The sequence below is a fragment of the Lissotriton vulgaris genome, chromosome 11, assembly GCF_964263255.1.
Source record: "Lissotriton vulgaris chromosome 11, aLisVul1.2, whole genome shotgun sequence".
Lineage (NCBI taxonomy): Eukaryota > Metazoa > Chordata > Amphibia > Caudata > Salamandridae > Lissotriton > Lissotriton vulgaris.
The window spans coordinates 88,993,214-89,013,911 of record NC_141699.1 but is presented as its reverse complement, the minus strand read 5'-3'; the positions used below and the strand labels follow the sequence as shown (position 1 = coordinate 89,013,911).

The following is a 20,698-nucleotide window of genomic DNA, read 5'->3' as shown; positions in this document are numbered from 1 at the left end:
ATTACTGCCCCACTAACCTGTCTGGATAGGCCTATCATTCTGGAATGAGTTTCTTGCTCCACCTCAGCCCATGCTGAGAGTTCCAGGTCATTCCCCAGTAAGCAATCTACAGGTAGGTTATCTGTCACTGCCACTCTCATAGGCCCTGTGACATTACCCCAGCTGAGCTTGACCACTGCCATGGGATGCCTTCTCTTCATTCCATGAATGTCCGTCACCTGATAAGTAAAACCAGGGGTCAGTTGAGCAGAGGGGACCAGATGGTCACTCACCATGGTGAGGCTGGCCCCGGTGTCTCTGAATGCCTCAACTTTCCGACCATTCAATAAAACTTCTTGTCTATACTTTCCCAAAATGTGGGGTCCAGTAGTGAAGTTGGCAAACCCCATGCCAGTCTCACAGACAAGAGTGTGGTCAGGGAACCTGGCTAGGCCATAGTCCTCCTGATTGCCCAAAGTAATGCCCACCACATTCTTGGGGGCACTCCCACCACCTGGGGGATTACCACTAGTGGTAACAGGAGGTCTGGGAGTGTTACTTGGGGGTATGTTTTCCTTATTGCTATTTTTAGGGCACTTGGCATCACTTTTGTAATGGCCCACCTGTTTACAGGAATGGCAATAAGGTTTCTTCTGTTCTGAAGGAGTGTTCTGGGACCCACCACCCTTGTTGGAGTTTTGGGGCCCTTGGGAAGTCTTCTCTGTGGATTTATCCCCACCCTTCTCTTGAGGCTTGGTCGATTCCTTTTTCTGGTCACCACCCTGGTTTTTAGGCCTAACCCTGGTTCTGACCCATTTGTCTGCCCTCTTACCCAATTCCTGTGGAGAGGTCAACTCAGAGTCTACCAGGTGCTGATGTAGTAGCTGGTTCTGACAATTATTTAAGATTTGCTCCCTCATAATTAGATTATACAATCCTTTAAAATCAGTAACCTTACTACCCAGTAGCCAGCCTTCAAAAGCCTTAGTGGCACAATCGACAAAATCAGACCAATCTTGAGACTGCGTTTTCGGGGTATCCCTGAACAGCACCCTGTACTGCTCAGTGGTTAGGCCGAACCCTTCAACGAGTGTATTTTTCAAGATTTGGTAATTGTTAGCATCCTCCACCCTTGTGGTGAGGAGCTTGTCTCTTCCTTTACCTTCAAAGGAGAGCCACAAGATAGCTGCCCACTGACTCTGGGGAACACCCTGCACAGTGCAGGCCCTCTCCAAAGCAGTAATCCATTTGTGGATGTCGTCCCCTTGTTTAAAGGGGGGTACTATCTTACCAAGGTGTTTCGTATCGAAACTCTTTTCCCTATTACTAGGTACATTGCTGCCACCAGTGGGGACTGCCCCACTTAACTGTTGCTCTCTAGCAAAGGCAAGCCTCTCTTTGGCCAGGGCAAGTTCTTCCCTTTCGATCCTCAGATTAGCTGCCCTTTCCTTAGCTTCGTACACTCTCCTCTGAGGGGACGTCATCCCTCTTTGAGAAGAGTTGTGAGAGCCATTGGTTTGAAGGGATCTGCCAGAGTCTCTTGACAGAGATCGGGCTCGTCCATTCCCAATGTTAAGCTGACCTGATAGTGGCCCCAGGGGTCCCCCAGTACCGCTATCATGTTTGCTTAAGTTGGACCTGCTTAGTCTGACGACTTCTACCTGTCCCTTATCTGCCTCATCCCCAGAGAGATCCTCATCCTCATCCTCCTCCACATCTTCGTTCTCAGTTGCGAGGTGGATGAGGTCAGGATCGTCTCGGGTTCCCTCGAGGGGAGGCCTGTCTCCTTCTGGATTAGAAGAGCTACGAAGTTTCTCAGCTCTTCTGGCATCATAAGTCTCCAAGAGACCAATCAGAAAGGACGTTGTGGGGTTAGACCCCTGCTGAATCTTCCTGGAGTGACACAGTCGTCTTAACTCCTTGAAGCTCAGCACAGTATATCCTGAAGGGATGACCTGTGGAGGGTCAACTGACACAAGGGGAGACCCAGAGTTTCCTCCTTTGTCCGACATACTGCTTCTAGTGTGGTGTAAGTGATGCACCTACCTACACTACGTGTTTACCTACTGTACCCTTGCTAAGAGTTGTAGCCAAGGTGTGCTAAGCCTTGAGGAGCTACAACAGCTGGTTCAGTAGAACTCAGAGTATTCTAAGCTTTTAGTTATATGTACTAACAGTACTTGTGCGATCTTTCAACAAGATATTCTTAGGATACGTGTGGCAAAACAACAGCAAGCTCAAATCCCAACCGCTGCTCACCAATGTGAGAAGTTGGCCCGATATGCAACGTTCGCTATTCTAGCAACCGCTATGTATCGTTCCAACGTCCCTTATGGTGTTTGGTTGTAAGTCAACCTATAGACCAGCTATCCTAGTAGCGTGGATACGAGCAGTCTAAGGCTAAAGACTCGAGAGGGCGCGTTAAGCCAGCTGTTTACCACACATGTACCCCTTGAACACCCAGTGAAAGGACACCACAAAAGTGTTATGAAAATAAACAGTATTTATTAAGAATCACAACAGCCCTGTACTCTTTATGAGGACAGGGTACTAAGCACAAACCAAATCTCTTTAGCAAATACTTCAAGTGCACAATAAAAACAAGTGTCCGAGGACACGGAAAGGTTAAGGTCTCGGGCGGACCCGATAAGGCAAGTCGGAAGCGAGGGACTCGGGACCCTAGAGTAAGGAGGCTATGCAGGCACCGAAATGCCGAGTTACCTAGCCACGAGGGCTGCGGCTGCACAAGTCTTACAGGCGTCGGGGTCTTCGCTGACGAGCCAGGAGCCGGAAGAAAGGAGTTGCTGGCCGGCGACCAGTGCTGAATAGTTCGTAGAGATCCAAGCCTGGATCGGAGATTGATGAAACCTGAAAGCAGAGGGGACCAAGTTCGTACTACTAGCCAGTAGTCAGAGGGTACCAGGAAGGCACCGGTTGGCCGTCACCTCGACCAGGTGAGTGGGCGACGCTAGGCTCTGCAGTCTCACGGACCAGGAGGCGTTGTCGGCGACCACGGTGGAGGTGCGAGCTGTCCCACGAAGGATGATGCTGTCGGCGTCGCTGGGCCCAGGATGGGGCAACAAGCCTTGGCAGATCTCAGGGCCACGTGGTGGGCCTAAGATGGCGTCTTGAGTGGACCAGGAGGGTCCGGGGTGCTTCTCGCAAAGATGGAAGCAAGGGCCAGTCTGGAGCAACCAGACCAGCAGTGATGATTCTCGGATGTCGTCACAGAAGGGCACAAGCCAGCGGCTAGTGACCAGACAACAGGCTGAGCAGCGAGCAGAAGGGCCCCACGCAGATCGTGGAGATGCTGGGAGACTGCACTTCGGTGCTGGAGCGGCTCAGGGTCGGGGCTTCTCGGACCCCAGTGCACTCACCAGAGAGTTACCTCGATGGTCGTGCTGGTTTTTAAGAGCGTGCAGGTTCTGATGATGGCCGGTCCCTCGAGGTCTCGTCGCACCCACAGATCACAGCTGAGCTGATGACGTGGGTAGAGGTCAGAGGTGCCAGGGAAGCCGGTTCTCGTCGAGCTGGGCCGTCGGATTCCTTGAGGAAGGACTTACAGCAAACCGCAGAGTTCTTAGTTGGTGCCCGCTGATGCAGGGTGACTACTCCTTAGTCACAAGGGAGAAATCTTGAGAAGAGTCTTGAATGTCCTTTCGTAGAAAGTAGTTCTTGAATCAAAGATGATCTAATTTGGAAGGGTCCCCGCTCCGGTCTTTATCCTAAAGAAAGGGGTGGGTACATGACTAGGTCCTGCCCTAAGGGTGGGACCAGGAAGGGGGGTAGTTACACCCCTCTCCCCTGCCGGGCTTTCCCCAGGCCAGGGCTGTCGCCCCTGGAACTGGTTCTAACCGGCAGATGCGTAGTGAGCACCGGGGTGCCACTCCGCAGTCACCTTCTCGCCAAAGCCCTACCTACCCAGAATACACAAACCCTGTCTGGGACGGTGCGAACACCGCCCTCGACAGGAAACCCTTTGTCCAAGTGCTCCTCGCTGGAAGGACTCCCAGCAGCAGGAGGTCAGACTCGTGTCTGTGGTGGCAGCATCCATTTTGTGGAGCTGAGGCTTCAGTTAACCTTAACCGGGGTTCACAGTTACGTACATGTCGTGTCCCTCTAGAAGGGTGGGATGCTAACCTCATCGCCAGAATTGGTGAGAGGGGAGCACCCCGATTCGTATGACACCTTACTCGACATGCCTTGATAGCGCGACACCGGAGTTACCGATATGGTACGCGTTATCATGGAACAGCTATTGGGTCTTGATTCCGCAAGCTGCAACCGGGCTCGGCTCGGGCCTGAACCTAGCTCACACGAGCCCACGCACTCTGCCTTCAGGATTGTTAAGGCCTGCCATAGGAGTGACTGATAGGAACTCGGGTGTCCATTGTATGGTTAGATATAGAGCTACTATACCTAAAGCAAAGTGTGATTACACGACTTCGCCCCAGCTGTCATGCAGCCAGTTGTGTCAAATTTAGGAGGCCAGCCAGGGGTGGCATAATACATGCTGCAGCCCCTGGCGGCCCTGGGTACACCTATGCCCTACGTTACGGGGTCTGATAAGGTGGCCCAGTACCAATTGGAAATGCACCTAGGGTACATGGAATCCATTTTAAAGAGAGAGCAGTAGGCCTGGGGTCCTGATTGGCAGGGTCCCAGGTCGACTATGTCCAAAACCAGCTAAAACACAGGGCAAAAAGTTGGGGGCAACCATAGTCAGGATGTACCTTCCTACAAGAGGTACCTACAAGCAGAGAGGACAGAGTCTATGCCACTCAGGAGTGAAAAGGAGGCACAGAAGACGAATGCCCACCGATGTCAGAGATGTAGGAAAGTTGACGGTGCCCTTGAAGTTGCAGCTGTGTGGACCAGGCTAGGCTGTGGAAGACCAGGAACCATTTACGAGCTGTCGGCTGTCAAGAGCCAGGGGGTCAGGAGCACTAACAAGCCTTAGCAACTGCAACCATCGTAGTATGCAAAAAAGGTGCGGTGTCGGGACCAGCAAGGTCCAAGTGACTCACCACGAGTAGGTAGGTCAGAGAAGGTCCCAAGCAAGGAGGAGAGCCCACTGGAGCCAAAGAAGACAGTCAAGAGGACCCACTGGCCAAAGGCGCAGGAGTAGCAAGAGGACTCGAGCAGCTCACCAAAGGATGAGGCCCCACAGTGCAGAGGATGCGGTGCAGGTGAAATTCTTGGTTACAGGAGATGGCTGGGGCTGGAGCTTCAGCTTCATGGAGCCCGAAGATCTCTGGTGAAGAGTCAACAAGCCTTGGCAATGGCAAGTCGACTCTGTTCACAGGGGGTCCTACTCCAACTGTTCTGATGAGGGATACTGGCTTCAAACTTGATTTGAAGACAGTGCATGCCTCGATTGAGTTGCAGAACCACCACCTGTGTGCTGAACCTTTCAGAGACCGTAGGAGCTCAGGAACAGCAGACTGGTCAGCTTTGTTGCGTTGCCTGCAGATGCAGGGAATTCACTTCAAGGGAGATACCTTTGAGTGTCTTGGATGTCCACAGGCCTGTAGAAGAACCTGTATGGAGCACAGGCATAGACGGCGCAAAAGACTGGCAGGACAACAAGTACAAGACCAGGAGCAGCAGGAGTCTTCCCAGTTGCTGTCTCTGTTTCCAAAGCGAAGTCCAGTGAGGTCCAAAGTCCCCAGACAGATGAAGATGAAGTGGATTTGGATTTGAATCTTGTCCCACTGTGAATCTAGGGACCTACCCAGAGGAAAGCTCTTAAGAACCCTAAGGAAAGGGTTGGGACGATTCAGGGGTCCCTACCAGTGGAGGGGCTGGACAGTGGGGAGGATACTCCCATGCACTTTGTCCAGTTCAGCACCAGAGCAGGAGCCAGCGAATCCCTGAACTGGCTTAAACTAGAGTATGCTAGGAGGGCATTAAATGTGTCCTTGAAAGCAGTCTAGTGGTGCTGGCAAGCCCCCTCCCAATACACTAAGTCCTGTCGGGAGGTGTTCACACCTCCCTGTGACAGGAAACCAATTGTCCTGCCTAACCCTGCTCGAGCTTGGTTCAGCAGCAGGAGGGCAGAATCGTGTCTCTGGCCGGCAGCAGCCTTAGTCTGCTGTCTGGGTGTAGAAGACTGGTACAGGGAGCACTGAGGGTCTTCTGGAGGAACTTTACAGTGCAAGGAATTATACCTCCAACACCGTTTCCAGTGTTGGAGGTATGATTCCAACATGTTGATGCGAAACATGACAGGGTTCGTTACAGCCAGTTTAGAGATAGCCATCGCATAATTACGCATGGCCACTCTGTATATGAATGGCTGATGCACTTACCAACCTGGGAGAATGGACTCTGGGCGATTTAGGGGCACCCTCACACTTATAACTGAGCACCTTGCCTTCAGAAAGGTTACGCACCCCTAAGAGATCATTCCAAAATCAGAAAGATATCAAAGAGATTCAGAAACTAATTGGCAACATGCCACAAGACATACTTAATACTCGACAACCGATGGATAAAATACTGGAAATGACGGTAAACACTCACTCCAAGGTCACGCACATCCAAAATCTGGTACACTCCTCACAAAGAAAGAGCAACAAGGTGGCCATGCCACTATCATATAGGCACAACCGACCAGTTAGGACGAATTCCTGGTTGAAGGAGGAGACCATTGCCCTACTCCGATCATATGAACCATCATACAGTAAGAGAAGGGAGAGAATAAAAACAGTACCGATCGATCCCAATAGAACATCCAGACGGAATGAAGGAAAACCCAACCTCAATAACTTACAACAAGTTCAGTTAACGGACGAATCGAAAAATCTGAACCCCAGTAACTCAGGGAAACCTATGAAATGCCTTCTACTCAACTGTCGTTCTGCAACCAAACATGCATCAGACATAGCAGACCTCATCATCAACAAGGAAATTGATTTAGCAATCCTTACAGAAACGTGGCTATCGGAATCATCATCTCCATCAATGGATCTCTTAGTACCTCCCCAGTATAACATTGTAAGACTGGATAGACTAAAGAAGATAGGAGGAGGTTTAGCCTGCATTCATAGATCGGATATTGAGATCAACCAAATACAATCCGACCCACTAGCATCATGTGAATACCTAGGTCTTAATATAAGATCAGCGGACAATCAAAGATGCAACCTGCATGCGATTTACCACCCATCAGGAGAGAACGCCAAGTTCATTGAGCAGTTAATGGAGATCATAATGGTCAACTCTAACTCCGACGCCAATAACATTTTCCTAGGCGATTTCAACTTACACTGGGATGACTGCAATGACAAATTGGTCAACGCGCTCAAAGATTTCCTCTTGGAACTAAACCTCAAACAAGCATGCATGCAACCTACACACTCAAAAGGTGCAACGTTGGATTGGATAATATCAAGAAACAAAGACACATCAATTCTCTCAATAGACTCGTGTGACTGGTCGGACCATCATGCCATAACATTCTTGATATCCACTTTGAAAAAAAACAAGACCTCGCAACCCATCAGGCTCAAAAAATGGATTCGAGACACAAAAGAGAAGAACATTGAGCTACTAGTAGAATGCTGTGAGAGAGAACTAATGCCACCCAGCAATCTGCAGAATGTAAACGATCTGACAGATCACTACACAACATCAGTTGCGAAAATTATCAACAACACCATGCCACTAAAACTAAAAAGAATCACAGAGAAGATAAAAAATCCATGGTTCAATGAATCACTGAACAAAGAAAGGCGAAAACTGAGAATGGCTGAAAGAAAATGGAGACAACACCCATCATCCCCTGAGCTGAAAGCCCTCAGAAAAATCAGAAACCAATATAACAAAAAGATCATCAACTCCAAAAAGGAATTTATAAGATTAGAACTCGACAGTGCCAAAAACAGACCAAGGAAATATTTGAAATCATAAAACAACAATCAAATAAACTAGAGAAATCTGCCCATGAGAATACGAAAACACTACTAAGCTGCGAAGAATTCTCGTCATTTTTCACGGAGAAGGCCAACTCGCTCGAGAAAGAGCTCAAAAGCGCTGCGGATAACCTACTCACTCAGCCAGTAGATAAGATGGATACCAACTTGGAAACAGTCTGTAAGAAGGCCAAAAATAAAGCACATTGGGATACCTTCAAATTATATGATCAGAATACCGTAGCAAAAACGCTCTCGGATATCAAACCTAACAATCATTATCACGACCCGCTACCCGCGAAATGCCTAAAAGAAATCAGCCATATTGTTGTACCAATCTGGACCAAAATTATAAATGTATCGCTAACGCAAGGGATCCTCCCAGACTGCCTAAAAACAGGACAAGTCGTCCCCATAATCAAAAAACCTACAGCGGATGCATCAGATCCGAATAATTTTCGCCCAGTGACCAACATCCCTTTACTTGGCAAATTAATTGAGAAATGCGTGCAAGGCCAGCTGAGCCAACACATCACCAACTTCTCCATACTAGACGACTACCAATCATTATTCAGAACAGGACATAGCACAGAAACAGCGATCCTCCATATTGTTGACGACGCTCGACAGGCCCTAGATCAAAACGGAGCATGCCTACTGATTCTCCTGGACCTATCTTCCGCGTTTGACAGAGTAAACCAGGAAGCACTATTGACCAGGCTACAAGATAGGATGGGATTGTCTGGAAATGTGGTGAAATGGTTCGAATCATTCCTGCGAAACAGAACACAGAGATTCCTGGTCAACCAATCACTGTCATCATCATGTCCTAACTCAATTGGAGTCCCTCAAGGATCGACATCATCACCAGATCTGTTTAACTTGTATGTCAAACCTCTTACAGAAATGCTTCGTAATGCACAGATATCCTATCACATGTACGTGGATGACACGCAAATATACATAAAGATCGCCTCCCTGGAAGACATTGAACGAATGAATAAGACATTAAAAATGTCTTTGCAATGGTTAACAACCAATCATCTGAAGCTAAATGCTAACAAAACCGAGTTCCTATTGATCGCACCTCCAAGGAGCCATACGGAAATGAAGGAATGGACCAAGCTGGTGACAGCGCTAAACTGCACCCCAACCCTAGTCAACTCAGCGAAATCTCTAGGCATCACTTTAGTTGAGGACCTCGTCATGCAAGCCCACATTAAGTCAATGGCTAAGAGTGCCCGTTTTCACTTGAACTACTTAAGGAAACTGAAACCATACATCTCAGAGGCGGAGCTTAAACTAGCAGTCCAATCACTAGTTATCTCAAGGATTGAATATGGGTGCTCCACCTTAGCCGGTCTACCTAAAACGGCCACAGCACTGCTAAAAGCATGTCTCTACGGAGCGGCAAGACTTCTCACTGGTACGAGGAAATTCGATCGTATCTCTCCTCACCTGAAAGCATTAAACTGGCTTCCCTATGAAGCTAGAATTCAACTAAAAATAGCATGTATCACCCATAAAGCCCTCCACTACAACACACCGAGATATCTAGCCGGAAAAATTGAACTATCAGGAGGAAACAGACCTGCTGTTGCGGCCAGCCATTTTCCGGAGAAAAACAATCTTACGACCGAGCGTTCTCGGGAGCAGCCCCTAGAATATGGAATTCACTACCTCCAAACATTAGAAAGATTCAGAATACAGCAACATTTAAGAGCGAAGGGAAAAGCATCTTGATGAGTAAATACCTCGCATAGCAAAGACTTCTGATCACAAATGAGATTTATTGTTGTCCTAATACAGAGCATCTACGTAACTGGAAGGGAAAGATGCCTATGTGAATGAAGACAATGTGGAACGATGACTCAGGACAGGAGTCTCTCAAGAGACCGACTTGCATCCTTACTGCTACCTCATGCTAGTATGAATACTCATACTTATATATGCACCTCCTGAATAACGTATAATTACCTACCTCTTATTTGTTTGCTCTTTAAACTGTAGGCTATATAGACTAGTATCTAACCTAACTCTTAATGTAAACGCACATGTTATGTAAATTTATATTTACTCTCACTTTCGAATGCCATATAAGTATCTACCGCATATTGCCATATAAGTATCTACCTCATATTCTGACTGATTTTAAAGTGTTACTACATATGTTAATCATAACCAACCTCATAATGTGAAGCGCTCTGATACCCACGGGTCTTGTTCGCGCTATACAAAACTTTACAATAAATAATAAATAAATAAATAAATATCTGTTGTAAGTGGTGCTTTCACCAGCTTACACAGGCTGCAATGGCAGGTCTGTAGTCACAATTTGAGTGGTCTCCCATGAGTGGCATAATAAATGCTACAGCCCATGGGGGACCCCCGGTGAACCTATGCCATGGGTACCTTATTAACATATACTAGGGACAATCAAGGGCACATAAGTAGGCAATCTGGGGGGTACCTTTGTACTCACCATGTCCAATTTAGGGGAGAAGCGCAGAGACTTGGGTCCTGATTAGCAGGATCCCAGTCAGAGTAGTCAGAATAACATAATGACACCAGCAAAAACTGGGGGTGACCATGAAAGCCGATCCTTCTTTCTTGTCTTATATTGTTTTGTGGGAATTTTTTAATAAACAGATTACAAGCCAAAGAAAGTCATGCTAGCCTACGCTGGGTGACGTTTTCAGTGGACATTTTGTGTCGTTGGGAGATTTTGTATTTCTAGACATTGAGCATACGGCAAATTAAATTTGAAAAGCAAGTTTTGCTTGCACTATTTGTGACAGCACTCCAATTACCAAGGATACTTAAACATTATTAAATAACTATATCCTTTTAAAATTTCAAAGGATACTGTGGCAGTTAATAATGTTGGCACCTATTAGAAAAAAAAGGTTATTACAAAAGAAAACTCATCTTTTATTGATTGTCTAGTGTTTGTACCGGCAGCATAATGAACCATAAAGGGACATTGGCAACAACCACCCACTCAGTAATAGTACAATATTCATTAGGATATTGGGAAATTGCAGCACCACCTCCATTTCTTCAGGCCCTAGGCCCACCTCTTAACTGGGAACAATGGCGTGAGGCATTTGAATTTTCTCTAGAAGCCTTGGTGGTGACCCGTTCACTTTGAAAAAGAAAAAAGACACTGTTAATTTATAAATTGGAGTCAAAGGGTAGGAGTGTATTAAAAACTTTACCTCTATAGGTCATGAATATTAGCACTGATGGAGGTAGGTCATGAATATTAGCACTGATGGAGGGGTAGATGGTGATGTTGCTGAGTTTCAGGATTAGTATGCATCCATAATAAAAGCTCTGTATGAAAGATTTAATCCTAGGAAAAACACTGTACTGGAGCGGCTTAAGTTTCTTCAAAAGACCTGGAGAATCTATTGATAATTTTGTAGCAGCATTGAGCAGCATTGAGAACACACGCTTCACAATGCAATTACCATTAGTTTAAGGATGAAATAAATCACGATCAATTGATTGCGGGAATGAACAATAAGAAAATTCCAAGAATGTTTGTCCCCTTGGCAAGGAGCTTTGAGCATTCTAAAATGCGCATGACGGAAATGAACACGGGTTCAAAGTCAAGTGAAGTAAAGATAATAAGTAAGCAATCTGAGAAACGTATTATGAAGTCTGAAAAGGAAATTGCACAACTAAAAGGTGAATTTTCCATCAGAAAAAGTGTGTGAAAGAAAGGAGAATTGACATGTTTCCTGATGTGGTAGCAATTCCCATACAGGCAATGGCACATTACTTGCTGCCCTCAACCAAGTGTCTTTAAAATTCGGCCGGAAAGGGCATTTTACACGGGTATACATGTCCTCAATGGGACAGAAAACATGTTCTAATTCTACGTTTAGTACTCGCAAGCACTATGTTTTTAAGGATGATGAGAACACTGTGCTCTTGTCCTCTGCTGCATGTAATATAGATGGTGCATTGGAAATAACAGGCAACTGTAGGATGCAGAGAAATCATTCTTATTGCACTATTTCAATTAACAAAAAGAATGTCAGGATCATGGCTGATTCAGGTTCTTCTTTAAATTGATCAGTGTATAAAACATTTTGCTTACGGAGGAAAAAGAGTAGAAGTTGTTGAAAAAAATAGAAGCTACCTTCGAATTTGATAGTAGTACTACCACCATGCAAGTATAAATTGTAAGGAATGGTTCAAACTTGTTTGGAAGGAGTGATCAGGGTGATCATGATATAGTTTTGTCTAAGCACAGATTAAAAAGCTTTAGTGTTTATGCATGCTGGGTATAATGAAACCTCACAAAGGTTCCCAGTGGCTCGCTCTAGTAGTATTGGCTCACAAGTAAATGAAATCTCTGAGATTGTATTTGGATTTGCGAGATTTGAATGTCAACATTGCGGTTGATCGCCAACCATTGCCGAACATCAATGAGCTGTTAGCCACTCAAAAGGGGGCTGAAATATTTACATCACTTGATCTATTTTCTCCGTCCCACCAGATTTAACTATGTGTGAATTCCATAAACCTCACTTATTTTGTTACACTGGAAGGCGCTTATTGACATGTGCAATGGCTTAGCATCTGCTTCCTCTGTATTTCAAATATTGATTAATAATGTATTTAAGGACATGGAAGGAGTTATCTATTTTCAGGATGGCATTTTAGTTTATGGAAATGACATGAGTGGACTTAACATAAGAGTGAGGAAAGTGTTGGAAGTGATTTGTGATAGTGGTGTAACTCTCAGGAAACACAAATGTAAATGTCAAGTTATCTATCTTGATCATGTTGTATCAGGTAAAGGTACAGAGCCAAAATCAAAACTTTAGAACCAGTAATAAAGACACCTACACCTGTGAATAAAGATCAGTTTTAGGCAACATAGAATATTATGTGAAGTTTGTTCCACTTCTGAATTAAAACCTCAGCTTTACGTTAACTTCTTAAGAAGAATTTAAAGTACAAGTTAGATGATGAATGTGACAAGGGGTTTGAATTGATAAAAATTGAAATAGTTGCTGCCCAACCACTAACACTATGTGACACTATCAATTTAAGCAGTATTACTCCAAATGCCAGCAACCATGCGTTAAGGGCTGTGTTACTGCAAAGGAGGAACAGTGGGAACTTGCTATAAGAGCTATGCGGGAGTGGAATCCACTTACTTCAAAATAGAAGAAGAGGCTCTTGCATTGTAGGGCATGCAATATTTCAAGAACTATGGGGAAGGCAGTTTATTCTAAGAACAGATCACAAGCCATTGGTTGATCTGTTGAGCACCACTGGAGGAGGCAGGGCCACTCAACGTAAAAGGCAGTACAGGCTTTAGGAATTGTATTATACCTTTGTGTCTGTTGCTGGCGTAAATCATTTTGCCATAGGCTGTCTATGTCAACCTTATGTGTAAAAAATTCCCAGTGGGTATGTCAGATGATCTGGAGATGGTATCTGTGACTAGCTCAGTGGGTGTTTTCATGAAAGGACCTCTGCCTGAACAAGAATGGAAAGTACACTGGAGGATGATTGTAACATTCAAGTTGTTATGAAATTTCTCATATCGCTAGCCCAATTTTAAGACGTTACAGCATGACCTCATTCCCTACAAGAAAGTTGCTGATGAATTATCAATAGTAGATGGTATGTTACATATGGACTGTTAGCGGTTCCCAAAGGTCTGCAGAACAAGGTTCTGAACTTAGTTCATGAGGGGCAAATAGGTATATGTGCCATGAAATGCACTAAAGAGAGCATATCTGTTAGGCTGGTGTTGATAAGGCAGTGGAACATTTCATCAGGGATTGTTGTATTTGTGTTCTCAGGGATAAAAAGTAGGTAACAGAACCCAATCCCACCATTCCTGTGACTTGCTGCAATTCAACATGGCACAAATTAGCAATTGATATTTCTGGACTGTTCTGTATTTTAGGGAGTCAACCCAAATGTTGTCTTGTTTTGATAGACTATTTTTCAAGTGGCCTGTGGTAAAGTTTGTGAAGAATGTTCAACTCATGTCTCATCATGGAGTTTCCTTAATAGGTTTTCCTGAGAGAGGAATAGCCAGAAGAGTTGGTCACTGACAATGGCAGCCAGTTCGTGTTCAGAGAAATGTGTGAGTTTTGGGAATCTGTGGGTGTAAAGCATATGAAGACCTCCCTTCATCATCCTTGTAGCAACCGGCTGGCAGAAAGAATGAATAGGGTAATAAAAGATCAACTTCAATTAGCATTGAATAATAATTTGTAATAGAAATTTGTAATCAGGGACATGTTATGGGCCATAAGGAACAAACAATACATTAGCACTGGGGCATCACCTTTTACTTTCTTAAGAGGGAGAATAGCTGGATCTAGATTAAACAAGGAGTAGCTGAACAGAAAGAGAGTGAATATAAAGAAGCTGGAGGGGTCCTATATGTCAGAAATACGATCCAGGGCAAATACAGTACGGCAAGAAGGAAACATCGTATTCTTCGCATCAAGGTGGGTGATTGGGTCAGGATCAAGAATACAGCCATGTGCAGAAACGGCTATCTCTTTTCTCTGCTCCAGTACAAGTTAAAGACATTAGAGATCACTTAGTGCTGGATAATGGTAACGTTTGCAACAAATCCTATGTGACAGTCATCCCAGATTTAATGTCGGGGTATGCTAGAAGTAAATTTGTGGTGAATGACAACAAGTGTGAAAATCCAATGTCTGTGGATTATTATGCCACTAACAATGTCTGTTTGGTTTTGTTGTATAGGAAGGAAGGTGTGTTGGGCAAGGCTAGGGGTTTTGTTATATAGGAAGGGTTTTTTTTGCCAGGCTAGGGGAATTGGAATATTGGGTTACAACACCACGGGGTGGTTACAGCGTATGGTTACAGCGTGGCAGTTGCTGTCTGTACTTTTGGACTGTTGGTAGAGAAATAATCTTCCTGAACCTACCTCATGTATGGTCTCCTTTGCAGTATGGTATTAATATACGATGTGCTCTGTGCTACCTTATACTTCACCACCTTTAAAGCAGAACTTTGCATGTACAGTTCCAACGTAGACTTTTCATTGTGGTGTAAGTCAGATTGATGGTGTGAGGACAGTGATAGCAGTACATGATTAAGCTGGTTGTTATATCCAGGGTTGTATTGATAAACTTATTGGAAAATATTTTGTGGTTGAGTAGTCAATACAAGTTGCTTCACTGGCGTAGTTTCCTGTGTGGAGTGTTTCCTGTCTATGAATACTGAAATCCTTCTGTGAGGGCAGTTCTATATAGATTTGTTTGGAACAACTAATCAACCTTGAGGGTATCCAGGTGTGTAGGCATAAGACGAAGAATGTTGGATGTCGGACCCTACAGAATTATTCGAGAAGCCAGGTCTTCAGCTTCTTGCAGACTTCAAGAAGTGATGAGGTGGCCCTGATGTGTTCAGGGAGGTTGTTTCAGGTCTTGAGTGGGATGTAGGAGAATGTTAGATCTCCTGTTCTGCTTTTGCGGGGAGTGTGTGACTGAACGTAGGTATCTGGAGGGTTTGTAGAAATGTATGCAGTTGTTCAGGTAGGTTGATCCAAAGTTGTGGAGTGCCTTGTAAGTGTTTGAGCAGTTTGAATTGGCTGCGTGTCTCGATGGGGAGCCAGTGGAGCTCTCTGAGGTTTAGTGAGATGTGGGTGTTCCGTATGAGGATGAATATCACTGCGGCCAACTGGATTGTCTGGAGTTGGCGTAGGAGTTGGTTGGAGATCCCGGCTTCCAGTGCATTGCAGTAGTCTAGTCTGTTTGTGGTGTAGGCTTGTGTGATGGTGTGTCTGGTGTTCAAAGGTAGCCATTTGAATATATTGTGGAGCATGCAATGATGTGGAAGCATGAAGAGCTGATCGCGTTGACTTGTGCTGTCATGTAGAGCTTGTCATCTAGGATGATACCTAGGATTTATGGTGTGGTCCGTTGGTGTGGGTATAGGTTCAAGCTCTGATGGCCACCAGGTACAGTCCCATGTAGAGTGCTTGTTCCAGAAGGTCAGCACTTCCGTCTTGTCAAAGTGGAATTTCAGGCAATTAGTTCTCATCCAGTTTGCTATGTTCATCGTGTGTTGGAGAAGTTGGTTCTAGTGGTGGTGGATTTGTTGGCCAGAGAAAGGATGAGTTGGGTGTCGTTGGCATAGGATATGATGGTGATACCTTGGGATCTGAGGATGTTGGCTTCAGTAAGTGTTTACCATTCAGAAAGGTGTCCGTCTTGGTTGGTGGTGGTCAGGTTGGTGATGAGATCATTGGGGTCTGGTTGTTGTTCGAAATGGCTGTAGATCCATGCTATTTTTCTGTGGAAGAAGTTTGATAAGTTGTGGGAGAGTTTCTGTGATAGGGTGATGGTGTTGGCTGCAGCCTCGGGGTTGGTGAATTGTTTGACTATTGAGAAGGTCTCCTACCAACTGTTGGAGCTTGCCTCTTTGTGTTTGGTTAGTGCCTTTTTTGGTGTCTCTCAGAAATCAGTGCAGTCTTGTAGGTGGTTCTGGTCTAGCATTTGGCATTGAGGCTGGTTCTCCATTTTCTTTCTAGCTGTTTGCAGTAGTGTTTAGATTCCTCATGGTCATTTGTATACCAGTGAGTATCTTTGCTTCACAATCAATCTACTATTAACTTCCTTTTACAGCTGCCTTAGATATCCTTTAGACAGGGCTAATATATTCCCTTTGCCTATGTATTAAATGTCCCATACCTATGCATTGTAATCATTGTGTATGGACAATGATGGCAGTTTTGTGCTTCTTGTAATGGATTATATTACCTTGTTCATGGGTTTAAACCTCTGAGCACACACAATGTTTTTCTTGCCCCTTTGTAACTAACACGTCAGGTACGTGTCCACTGTAATGCATGTCAACTAAATGCCTCCTGCGGCTGATATCATTATCACAGGTTTTATGCAGATGGTGTAGTTCCTGGAACAATCAATCTACTTTGGGAAGATGTTTGGGGTTCAGTGTTTTTTTCCAAATCAACAAGGCCCGACTTAAACCCGTAGTAGGGCATTCTAGGAATTCACAGCCTGCACAATGAACACTCTTTCTTCTACTCATGCTTTTTTTAAATATGGGTATCACCATTAGGAATTTTCTGTCTCTGTATCTCCTGGTATATGGGCATCTACTTCCAACTCTTTCTTTTGTTACCCATTTTTAGGTCTAGGATTCAAGCTAAATGGCTAACAGTAATATCCTGCTCCCAAACTGCAAGCCCCTGTTTCTAGGCAGTGGGATTTGGTACTCAAGTTGTGCACAATCTACACTGTCATTTATTTTCTTGTGATAGACTCTGAGCTTTTGCAGAACCAACGTCTAACACTATTATCTTTAAATTTTTGAGAGATGGTGACTTACGTGTGAGCTTGACAAGGACATACCGGCCTCTTTCATGAAGATAGTTGCTAGCGTATTCAGGGGAGTTTTCCATCTCACTCAAGTTTGCCAGGATTCCATTTTCATCTAACAGGTCGATGGAAGCTGGATTAGGAAAGAAGTGTTGAAAAGTCTTTGAATATTGGGGGGAAAGTGGATGGTGGTACATGACACATGTGTGTTCTTTACTGCTGTGTGTTTCATAAGGCTGACAGAAATGTTAGTGAACACTGTGAATCTGACCTACTGCCCCTCAATTCTTCAGTGCTTTTTTACTAAAAGTAAGTGTCCACTTAAAATCTAACACTTTCAACCACTTTTTCTAGATCTCTCCTACTTCTTTCTTATCTGATGATATTTATTTTCTATGGTACACTCTTTGCAACCTTTCTCACATTTGTCGAGGTCCTTTCTAGCCACCCATGCTTTAAAGCCTTCCCTTCAAACCCTGCAGTTGAACCTTCCTCCTTAACTTCAACCTTCCAATGACCACTCTTACCTTGGATCCTCATCCTATGTTCTTATTCTCCTTTTCTACACCAGTACTCACCATCCAAACCACACTTGCTCTTCTCTTTCAGGCACTTGGAAAGGTTGATGATTTTGCAATTCAGGTTCAGTAGCATCTGTTCATTGGCTGTGGGAGAGACCAAACTTGTTACAGGAGTAGATACATGTTATAGAGTTTTTATATGGGGGGCTATCTGAAACTGCGTCATAGCATTTTAGCCCTTCATACACTGTGCTCAAGCGTGAATGACATTTTGCAATTGGCACGTGCCAGTGGGGCTGGAATCATTCACAGAGAGGGGTACTGGTAATAACGTTACAACACTGAAGTCATAGGGATTGTGAAAACTGCATGCGTCACACAAGGAACAATGCAGCCAATGTATTCATCAGGAGAGTGGCAAGGATGTAGCATGAAGCTGGTGGTACATATTTTAGCACACTGCTGCACATATATTACTCAAGCATTGTCTGGTAGTATACTGACATTACATACAACACATTTTCAATTGAAAAGACCATTACATTTGCACAGATTTATAGCTTATTTAATAAAATTATGCAGTGAACAAATGAGAATCTGTAGGACTCATCATCAGCTAGTGTATTGATTTGCATTAATTGTATTAAAATATTGTTTCCACCACACTTCCGAATTACAAAAGCTTAATTTGTTCTTTCTTAATTTTGATATATTCTGAAATCTTAGTACAGTTCATTTACAGGCATTTAAATGTTACTGTTTGCTAGAAATAAAAAACCCTACTGGTTTCCCCCACTCCCAGTAACTGGAACGGTTGTCACATAACTCCTCTTACTTCTTAGTAGGAGAAAAAAACGTAAACATCAAGCTCCCTTTAAAAAGAATATACAGCAATTTGTCAGAAGACCGGAGCCTGACATCTGACCTATTTATTTGAATGCACAGCATGTGACAAGATAAAAACAAAATGTAAAGGCCTCTTTACTGCTCATTCAAATTCTGAGCTGTAGAACTTTTATTGGTGGGTGCTTCAGTACCCCCTACTTCTCTACTTCCATTGTCAATGGCATGGGCATGAAAATGAGAAAGCGGATTGTTTAACCGCATGCGCGCTAGCGGGTTTTCCCGCTGCGCGCTGAAGATTCGAAAATCGCGGGTTACGTGACAAAGCCAGCTCGTCATGCGCGCAGCGCAGGTAACGCCCATGACGAGATGGCTTTGTCATCCGCGTCGAAGGGGTTAAATTATGCTATTGTTAAAGAGAACTAACAAAAATAAACCAGCTTGTTGACAGACTACTTTTCCTTACAGGCAAACTGGTATTGACAGAAATAGGTAGAATCAGTCAAGCAGAAAGATAGAAGGCAGGAAACCTTTTCAAAGAAATAAACCACATTTACTGCTGTGAACAAGCATATAAGGAAAATAACTGAAAGCGTATTCTCTTGGAGTGTCTCTCAAAAAAGAGTTCCAAGAAAGTGAGCACTTGTAGAAGAGAATTAGGAGCCAGTCAGAGGGATGGGAAATAGGTTAGGGTCCACGGGAGGGACAAAGATATGCTGGACAGCCTAAAACAAATAAACCCAGCAAACAGAAAGCAAGCATGTGTCAGTTACAAAACACAAAGCCAATGGTAAGCAATAGGCAGAATACATTCCTAAGGAAGCTTTCAGGATGTCTCCAATTTGTCTTTGCAACCAGACAGCTGTGTTGTCTGGTAGGCATCGAGCTAAAAAACTGCCAATGCAATTGAACCCACCCATCATGAAATGAGACTTGGAACTGTACTTGAAACAATAAAAATGTAGTCCATCTGGAAATAAATAAATACAATCTCAACAGTAGTTTAACCTTGAATATTTTGAAGCTTGTGAGTGATGGAGTATAAAAGGTGTCCCAACATTTGGAGTAACACATTTGGAAAGGTTGGACAATGTTTCATACACAACTTCTGAAGAATACTGTTGTATCTTAGCAACTGAATGCTTCCACTACTGGATTCTAGATTATGGATTCAAGGAGGAGAAAGCAAGCAATTGCTGAGGAGTGAGGACGTGACAGGGGTTGTAGCACTGGATGTAATAAACCTATTTAGCCTAAACTAACTATATGCTGACAGCCAGGATGCTTTCCATCAGAAGATTTAGAAGGAACCCTGCCTACAGGTCATGTTTAGAGGCCAACCCTTGGTCCCTACATTTCAAGTTCAGCAACAAGAAACTTAAGAAAATATGTGTAGAAGCGCCGGGATAAATGGTTGAGTTTATCCAAAGAAAACTGCAGATTTTGGCTTTTGAGGAACTTTGTGCAGCACGTGCAAGGTTGCCAAGTGTTGTTGTTTAAAGTGTGCCCTGAGTCGCACGCCATGGATGATCAGAGGCAGAACTCGAGCCTCGGCAGCGCATGACGACAGAGGCGTGCCAATGGAGGCGCACGGACACGTTCTAAACACCAGAAAGGACGCTTCCGCTCAGCAACACCAGGCAGCTCGGGACACCGACTGTGCCTCACGAGATGTGTTGAAAAACTCTCCGTAGGCAACTGCTGGTCGGTGAAGCGCGCGCTTCTTTGCTTGTGTTGTTGCATGCCAGCTGTGTTGGAAAGGTGATGTAGGATGCACCATTCCTTATATGTCTAGATGCAGGGCCGGCGCTAGGCATGGGCAGCATGGGCGGCTGCCCAGGGCCCCGAGCTCAGCCCATCAACAGGGGGCCTCGCAAAAGTGTTTCCCCACCAGCCTCGCGCCTGTGGTGAGCACTGCGTGGCCCTGGGAAGGGCTGCCTCTCCTCTGGGCTTCGCAAGCATGTGTAAGAATAGGAGAAGAGGCCCCCCTCCCCTGTGCCTCGCAGCACTGGTTAATGGCTGTTAACCCCCAGGGAGGGGGCCCCTTTTCCCCAGGGCCGTGCAGCCCACATGTAGTGCG

The 20,698-nt window shown here is 44.8% G+C and overlaps 1 protein-coding gene across 3 annotated transcripts in view; it reads right to left on the bottom strand.

The window, feature by feature from the left end:
* Positions 1-20,698, bottom strand: part of C11H22orf15 (chromosome 11 C22orf15 homolog) — a 186,327-nt gene that overhangs the window by 51,473 nt on the left and 114,156 nt on the right. For all 3 annotated transcript variants that reach the window (XM_086942741.1, XM_086942743.1, XM_086942742.1), the window contains exons 2-3: positions 17,833-17,919; positions 17,265-17,387 (exon numbers count right to left, since the gene is read on the bottom strand). In XM_086942741.1, coding sequence (XP_086798867.1) covers positions 17,265-17,387; positions 17,833-17,919 — 210 coding nt within the window. The remainder of the gene's footprint in view (positions 1-17,264; positions 17,388-17,832; positions 17,920-20,698) is intronic.